This window comes from Oryctolagus cuniculus, chromosome 2, assembly GCF_964237555.1.
Source record: "Oryctolagus cuniculus chromosome 2, mOryCun1.1, whole genome shotgun sequence".
NCBI classification, from domain to species: domain Eukaryota; kingdom Metazoa; phylum Chordata; class Mammalia; order Lagomorpha; family Leporidae; genus Oryctolagus; species Oryctolagus cuniculus.
In genome coordinates this window covers 172,078,705-172,087,061 of record NC_091433.1, presented here as the reverse complement: position 1 = coordinate 172,087,061, position 8,357 = coordinate 172,078,705, and the positions used below count along the sequence as shown (strand labels likewise).

The following is an 8,357-nucleotide window of genomic DNA, read 5'->3' as shown; positions in this document are numbered from 1 at the left end:
TAGTCCTTCATTATCTTAATAATTCTTTCAACACTCTGCAACAGAATTTCAAAACCCTCATGAGCAGTATTTTTCCTATCATTAAGCAAACTGATAAATGATTGGTTCCATTTTCCCAGATATCACCCCTCGGAACAGCCTGCTCTTCACATTCCTCTCCTGTCTCTACTGTTGGGCCATGACTTTCCTGGTTTCCAGCTGTTCCCTTCCTGATTTACGTCCTTAGAGTGTAAGTGTCATTCTCTCAGTTGGTTACGCTTCTGTTCCAACACCAGCCCCAGAAGGCTGGACACCCTGGCCTCGCCTGTAACCACCAGCTCTGTGTTTGCTAATGGGGTTGGGGGTTTTCACACTGCCAATGGAAAATCCAGACTCCAGCCCTCAACTCAACCTGCACAGCAGTTTGACTCAAACTTCTGACAGTCTTGTCTGCCCCATGGTGTCAGTCTTCAACCCAAATTTGACTCAAGAGTCTCAAAGAATTTCTCTGGTCCAAAGAGTGGGAGAGATGGATGTATTGGGACAGAGGCAGGTGCACTCTAGAAAAATCTACTGTTGGTGATCAGCAAGATCAAGGCCACTGTGGCCCACATTTTACCTTCATGTAGGTTAGAAGGTGGTCCTTTCCTCAAGAGACTTTATTTCTGTGTAGAGGAAGTTGCTAAACCATGAATTCTGTTGGAGTAAGGTGGTTGTGGATGACATCAGCCCACCTCTCAACAGTATGGAACTGGCAGTACATTAAACCTCTAGACTCTACTCAATACAGACCAGCACAGCTTCAAATGTCTGAGGAGCACATACCAATGCACTGAGTATTAGCATTTTAAAAATTATGATCTTGATGTTTTAACATCAGTATTGCCTTCAAAGTGGCAATGGTGCTTTGTTCAGGAAGCAATGGAATTCAATGGGAGGAGAGGATGGGTTGTTCAGCCTAGTTGCACCTACCCATTTCCCAAGCTAACAAGTCAGAGAGGAGAAGATGGGTTGAGGATGAGACCCAGAGAGAAGTCTTCTCACAATGGACGCATACCCCAACTTGCCCAGCGAGTCCAAGGGCAAAGGTCAAAGACCTTTCTTCGTAGTTTGTAGGGAATGACCCAGAAGCAAAGTAGACTAGTGATACGGTTCCAATAACCCCAGTAACACGACTCCCTTAGCTCCTAAGACAAGCCTTAGTTTGTTCCAGTGACATTTTCTTGGGCAAAGGACCAAAAATGAGGAGAGGGAATTCTTTGCATTGAGTGCTGGCCAACAGTGCAAGCCTCGTTGCTGCCTGAGAGTGATGGAAATCCTGGAAGAAAGGAGTCTGACTGTGAACCAGCAGAGCTTACATGTGCACCAAGCACAGCAAAGCAGGTCTCACAAATATGAGGCTGAACAGGTCAGATAGTGGTCTTCATCAGAGAACAGAGATTCTGACAGGTTACAGAGAGTAACAAGATAATCTTAGCCATCTGCTTCCCAGTACCCCAAGAGGGAAGAAAATAGAGAAACAGCTAAAATACTGGGGAGACTTGGGTATAAAATAATATTTGTAAAAGTTAGGATGAGAACAAAACAGAAGAAGATACAAAGCTGAATAAATAATTTAATTCAGTCATTTGGGAAATGGTTTTACAGAATAATTTCTCTATGAAGGCACTTTGATTTTTTACTAAGTAGATATCAACAAGAAAGGGACTCATAAGCTCACAGTCTAGTCGGGGATACAGACATCAAACAGTAATTTGAAGTGTGTTAACTCTGCCAACTACAAATAGAAGAGAATGTCCTCAATCTGATAAATGCTATCTAGGAAAAACTCTCAGTTGACATCATACTTAGGATAATAAGGGCAGAGAAAGAGTAAAAGGAATTCAAATTGGAAAATAAGAAATAAAATTATATCCATTTACAGATGACATGAGTTTGTATATATGAAATTCTAAGGAATCCAGTACAATATTTGAACTAATCAATGAGCTTAGTAATGTTACAGTATATCAGATCAATAGACAAAAATCTATTTTATTTTTAAACACTAGCAATGAATAATCAGGAAATGAAATTAAGGAAATAATTCCATTTATAATAGCATAAAAATAATATAATCCTTGAGAGTAAATTCAAGAATGAAGTACAAGATTCTACACTGAAAATCAGAAACATTATCAAAAACTAGAGCTTTAAAAAAAAAAGTGGAGAAACATCCCATGTTCATGGATCAAAGGACTATCACGGTGTGAAGCCATCAATGTTTCCCAGGTTACTTTATAAATTTAATGTGATGTCTATCAAAATCTCAGCCCCGCCAACACAGTTTTTTGCAGTAAGTGACAAGTTGATCCTAAAAAATGATACATGTATGTGAATGCTTAGAACCCAGAAAGCCAAAATAAACTGGAAAAATAAAGGAATCTGAAAGTAACTAGAAAACCAGAGAAAACAATGCATGTGTACCAGAATAAGGACAGACAAAATCCTTACATTAGGACGCTTTTATTTTTTTAAACGAATGCCAAGGCAATACAATGGGGGAAAATAATTTTTTTCAACAAGTGGTGCTGGAACAGCTGATTAACTGAATGCAAATCCATGATGTCAGACCCCTGCCTTATACCATGAACAAAAGTCACCTCAAAATAAATCACAGACCTAGGGAGAAGAGCTAAACCATAAAACTTCTAGCAGAACAAAGGAGTAACTACTTGTGATTTGGGGTTATGCAATAATATCTTTTTAAAAATCAATCATCATAGTTTTTAATGTGGGACAAGAAGAGTATATTAATGTTTACATGGTATGATTCAGTGAAGCAGAGCAGAGTGGGGTCAAGGACCCGAGGCTGGGCAAAGCATGGAAAACAGATGGAAATAAAGACAGACTTCTGTGGTGGGAGGGGAGCACGGCGGAGGGGCGCAGGTGCAGGCCAACGGGCAGGCAGGTGGGAGATGCTGCTCAATCTTGCGGTCCACACGGAAGACTCCAGATTTTTCATACATAGCAATGGGGAGACATTGAAGGGTTTTAACCTGTGAAATGGAAAGATAGCATTTGGAGTTTTAAATTTACACCCTGGCTGCCAGAATTGATTTCAGGGCTATGAGGGGGTATAGGAAACTCAGACTGATAACCAGTGCAAATGTGAGTGGGGGGGAGGGGGGAGGAAGGGGGAGGAGGGGGAAAGAAGGAGGGGGAAGGAGGTGGGGGAGAGGGAGGGAGAGAGGGAGAGGGAGGGGGGGACCTGCTCTCTGACACCACAGGCAAGGGGGCCTGGTTATAGATGAAGGTGAGGAGGGGGGCCTGCTCTCTGACACCACAGGCAAGGGGGCCTGGTTATAGGTGAAGGTGAGGAGGGGGGACCTGCTCTCTGACACCACGGGCAAGGGGGCCTGGTTATAGGGGAAGGTGAGCTTGCAGATGGGGAGGTGGAAGTTCCTCACCCCCCTGCTTCCAATTCTGCTGAGGGACCATGAGCCCAGAAGGAAAGCCTGTGCTTTAATAGGATAGAGCCAGAGCCTGGTGATTAAGGAGGGCACCGGGGGCAGCACTGGGAGGGGACCAAAACACCCATAGCTTGTATCTTCTACTTCCTCCTTATGCAGCCTTCAAAACAGAAAAGGTGGAAAAATTCATCAACAGGGAACTGGCCTCCCATATAGAGAAAAAGCTGATGAGAGAGAGTCCAGCCATTGCAAAAGTTCACACTTTCGGGACCTGTGTGCCAACTTAGCTTAAAGATATAATTGAGGAGTCATTCTTGATTCTACAAATCATGCAGATTTTAATAGGCACAAAAACTTAGAGGTGGTTAAATATCTTGTAGCAAAGAAAGACTAAAAGAGGAATCTAAGAAAACAGAATGGACTTGAATTAACCATGATCTCTGTGATGTTTACTAACAGGAAGCACCACGAATCTATCAGGAAGTGTCTACACTAAAATATTATCTCCTCATGGAGACGGTATCTGTCTCCAGATTCCAAGCACATGACTGGGGGACCAGCACAGCGGCACAGCTTGGGATGCCCATGTATCACGTCGGGAGTGCTGGTGTGAGTCCTGGTGGCTCTGCTTCCAAATCCAGCTCCCTGAAAAAGTGCCTGGAAAAGCAGTGGATCACAGTCCAAGTGCTTGGGTCCCTGCCATCCGCGTGGAAGATGGAAAGGTGTGCCAGCTCAGCCTTGGCTGCTGTGGGCATTGGGGGACTGAACCCACAGATGGACGATCTCTTTATCTCTGTGTCCCTCCATCTCTGTCACTCTAACAAATAGGTTAATGAATCTTAAAAAAAAATACATGCTTGGGAGGGTCAATAAATGTTTAGAAATACATTCACGTTTCAGAGGTTATAGATCGCAGGACTGCTGTGTGGAGAGGGTACTCATCAAAGAAACACTGTTGCAGACGTAAGGTCACCAGCAGGTCCCAAGTGAGAACCAACAGGGCAACTGGGGAAGGAAGGCTTTCGGGGAGGCAGCAGACATCCTCAGTATCTGAAGGCCTGGCACATCTGGTCTGTGATTCTACGGTGGTCCTGAGGGTGGAGCTAGAGGCATGGGTAGAGTGTTCTCTGGAAGCAGGTGTTGTCCCACAAGGAACCTTCAACATCTGGAGATGTCCAACAGGGGAGAGCATGCACTACTGGGCTCCCCAGTCACAGAGGAGCCTAGAAGAGTCTGTTGGGGCTTCTACTACTGCAGGGGAGCAGCGTGGACTACGTAATTGTAGGGTGTATCCCACACAAACCAATGTGGAGAAAATGAGAGAGTGTGCTATTTCTTCAGTACACTCATACCAGAGGTATGAACACAGACGCCTACAGATGGATGTGGTCGGTCCACTGTACGGTGAGGCAGTGGTGGAGGTGGGACCAGACCTGGAGCTCCCCTCCACATGATCTGTCTCTACTGCTGCACACCGTTCTACCTGCACTGCCTCTCCTGCCTGGTCTGGCATGAGTGATGCCCCTTTGTCTTTGGAGCTTCAGCTAAGACTTCTAAACCCCCACTCATTACTTTCAGGCTGCTTCCTTCCATGAATGCCCCCTGGTCTTCACGACACAGACATTTGCAGCACTGGCCTTGAAATTCAAGAGTCCTGAGCAGCTGAGCACTGGCTCACACAGATAAGGTTTCAGCCTTCCCAGTGAGGGAGGAGAAGGGGCATGGTCCCTAGGAGGAGAGGATTCCAACACTACCATGTCTTACCTGGACCACACGGTCTTCTCTCCTCCTCGCCTCAATTGTACATGACCAGGTTCAGCCACTGGGAAATAAGCATTGTCGTTACAACCAAGTCCTTCATCTCGTTAGCCTAGCCCAGAGTAGGGAATGCCACCCTCCTCCCTTGGGAGATCTCAGTCCAGTCCCCTCACCCCTTTCTAGCTAATTTCAACCCAAGCAGGAGGTCTCAGCACCCCTGTCACATACATCTTCTGCTCCTCTCTGAGAAGCCAGGTACTGATAGGTACATTGGAGGTCGACCAGCTGGCCAGTTGGGAGGTTCAACAATTCAATGGGAGTCAGTTTAATGTACAGTGAGCTCCGTGGCTGTTCCTGAGTTTCCCCTTGGATTTATGACTCCCACACAATCCTCTGCTTTATTAAGCTATTGGAAAAAAAATAAAATCTCTCTGCCAAGGTCCTCCAGCAGCCTGGCAGCTGGCAATATATAAAGGCAGTAATTGGAGGCCGGGGGCCAGCAGCCTGGCTGCTGCTGATGGATGATCCCTTATCCTCAGGGAGAAAACTACCCCAGGAGTCCGATCCGCAGAGGTGGCCCCGGGGGACTGCGGTCCATCTCTGGGGTTGGGGAGACAGCTCACCTCTATTTCTGTCAGGTACAGTCCTGTTCGATCCTTGGAGAGGTTACGGAAAGTCTCTAGGACAAAGCAGGAGAGGCGTCAGCTGAACGAGGAGGGAGTATGGCAGGGCTCAGGTGGAGACTGTGGCCATGTGACCTTACTTGCAGCAGCCCTGCTCTGCAGAGCACCACTGGCTCCCGCCCTCTCCTCCCTCCTGTTCCCTCTGCACGTCGGGCAGCTGGGACTCTTCTCCTCCCCCCAGGGCTGCTCTGGCCCTTGCTGCTGCGTGACCACACCTTCAGCTCCGTGTATGCTGGCCCGAGTGCAGCGTGGGGAGCTCCCTCGTCCACTGAGGACTCGCTGAGAGCAAGGCTGGGGCCCAAGTGCCCACCCACAGCTTAGGTTTGCAGAGGCACCTCCCAGCTGGGAGGGATCAGAAGAAAAAGGACTTGCAAGCACTTTGAGCCCCCTCCCCCTCCCGCTCAGTGCCAACAGCTCCATGTTGAGCTGCACCATGGCCTGGGCTTCACAGCAGCTTTCATTTAACGCAGGAGCTCAGGCTGCTCGAAGATGTCAAACCCTCTGCCTCCACCGTGGGGGTGAGCGCTGAGCCTGGGGAAGACCTCCCACCCCCACCTGGTCACTAGTGTGGGAGGTTCCTCAGCAGAGGCCAGAGCCTTCCCTGCCCAAGGAGAGAGCAGGTGCGGCTAGCAACACAACCCGCTAAGGGCACACAGGGAGCCACACCGACCTCTGAGAGAGGAAAGAGAGGCCCGGGCAAGGGGAAGGTGCCGGGGGCCCACGGGGACAGTCGCCAGGCTGGGAACGCCACTGCTGACACTGAACCAAGCCCACCCCCTCCTGAGGCCCTGTCCAGGGCTGAGACGAGGTGCCCCCCCAGCCCTCTGCTGTATTCTTTGGTCACCCAGGGTGTCAGGGACACTTACTTGCCATGGTTTCCAGGCGCATCAGAAAGCAGACCAGGCTGGGGAAGCTGATGCTACCGGAGCTGTCACTGTACCGCAGAGTCATGAGATGCAGCAGCTTCCCGCTGATGGAGACCCCTGTGAGGAAGTCTGGGGCCCCAGGGTGAGCTGGTGAGTCGGGGGAGCCTTGGGGGTGGCCCTCTGCCTCGTGAGGTTTGGGTACCCAGCAGCCTCTCTCCCCTCTCCTGCTCGGTGTCTCTTCCCCCCCGGTGGCTGCCAGGCCCCATGAACACAGTTCTGGAGTCGGCCAGAGACCGGGCTTAGGGCTTAGGGCTAAATTAAAGCACACGGCATGTCTGCTTCAAGGAGGCGAAGCTTCCAGGCCTGGGATGATGACAATAAAGCCAGAGGGTGCACAGGTGCTTCATAGTTCACCAAGAACTCCTCATCACGTCATCCCGCCTGATTGTCTGAAACCACCATGGCCCCCAGGTTAGCACTGGGAGACAGTCTCCATAATTCTCCCTCCAGTGACACCTGGCTGGGACATGGACTAGGAAGACAGGGCAGCTGGTGCCCATGTAAGCACCGACCCGCCCTCCAACCAACCCCCCTTCTGGGGACACAGCAGCCCTCAGAGCACTCAGATCATTCCCATGCTCTGTGCAAGTTGTCAGGGTGGTGGGGCTTGCTTCCAGCCCTGCCTCTGCCCGGCCTCCCCCTACCCCCAACCATGGCAGTCTCCAGGTCTGTATGAGGGAAGCTGCTAGGGGGGGGTGTGTGGAAGAGGGCCGGGGAGGAGGGAGATTCAGTCCTGGGCTGCTCTGCCAGAGAAGGGCTGGGCCTCGGAGTGGAGCCAAGGCTCAGACGATGCTCCCTCTGGTGGGCAGGAGATCAGCACCTGGCTCACTCTGGCCCGGCTACCTCGCACTTCCAGAAGACTGGCCAGTGGTGGGGCCTGAAGCTCAGGTGACCCTGGAAGTCACACTACCCACCAGGGGCTGAGCCTGCTGGAGGCAGGACTGGTCTTGCCAGCAGAGTCAGAAAGACGCGAACTTGGATGCCTGTAGGCAGAGCACGCACACTCTCCCACTGGCCACCTTCAGAGGTCACCCCTCTTACGAGACCATGACCTGCCTGGCCCTGATGCCTTTTCAGCTGAACTTGAACTTCTCTTTTTCTGCTTTTTATTATTCTGGAGCCATTAGTGAGGTCTGTGTTACAGACTTTGCTCTGACTCTTCAGCGGTTCTCAACGTATGGTTCCCAGGACAGAGGCAGGAGCATCACCGGGGAGCTTGTTGGGAAAGCAGCTGCTCAGTCCCTCCAGGCTTGTGCCTCAGAAACGCTGCGCGAGGCTCAGCCACGTGTGTTTTAACAAGCCCTGCAGGGGATACCGCAGCACGCTCAGCTTCGAGCACAGTCTCCCCGGTTATGACAGATTGGAGGGCGGGTCGGTGCTTACATGGGCACCAGCTGCCCTGTCCTCCTAGCCCACGTCCTGGCCAGGTGTCACCGGAGAGAGAATTATGGAGACTGCCTCCCAGTGCTAACCTGGGGGCCATGGTGGTTTCAGACAATCAGGCGGGATGACGTGATGAGGAGTTCTTGGTGAACTATGAAGCACCTGTGCACCCTCTG

General features: G+C 50.1%; 1 protein-coding gene across 1 annotated transcript in view; it reads right to left on the bottom strand.

Annotated features, from left to right (window-relative positions):
- Positions 1 to 2,474: 2,474 nt before the first annotated feature.
- LOC138848827 (calpain-13-like) overlaps positions 2,475 to 8,357 on the bottom strand; it is a 63,745-nt gene continuing 57,862 nt past the window's right edge. The window contains exons 20-23 of the mRNA XM_070069721.1: positions 6,739 to 6,867; positions 5,813 to 5,868; positions 5,196 to 5,253; positions 2,475 to 3,017 (exon numbers count right to left, since the gene is read on the bottom strand). Of these exons, the coding sequence (XP_069925822.1) occupies positions 5,227 to 5,253; positions 5,813 to 5,868; positions 6,739 to 6,867 (212 nt within the window). The 3' untranslated portion in view covers positions 2,475 to 3,017; positions 5,196 to 5,226. The remainder of the gene's footprint in view (positions 3,018 to 5,195; positions 5,254 to 5,812; positions 5,869 to 6,738; positions 6,868 to 8,357) is intronic.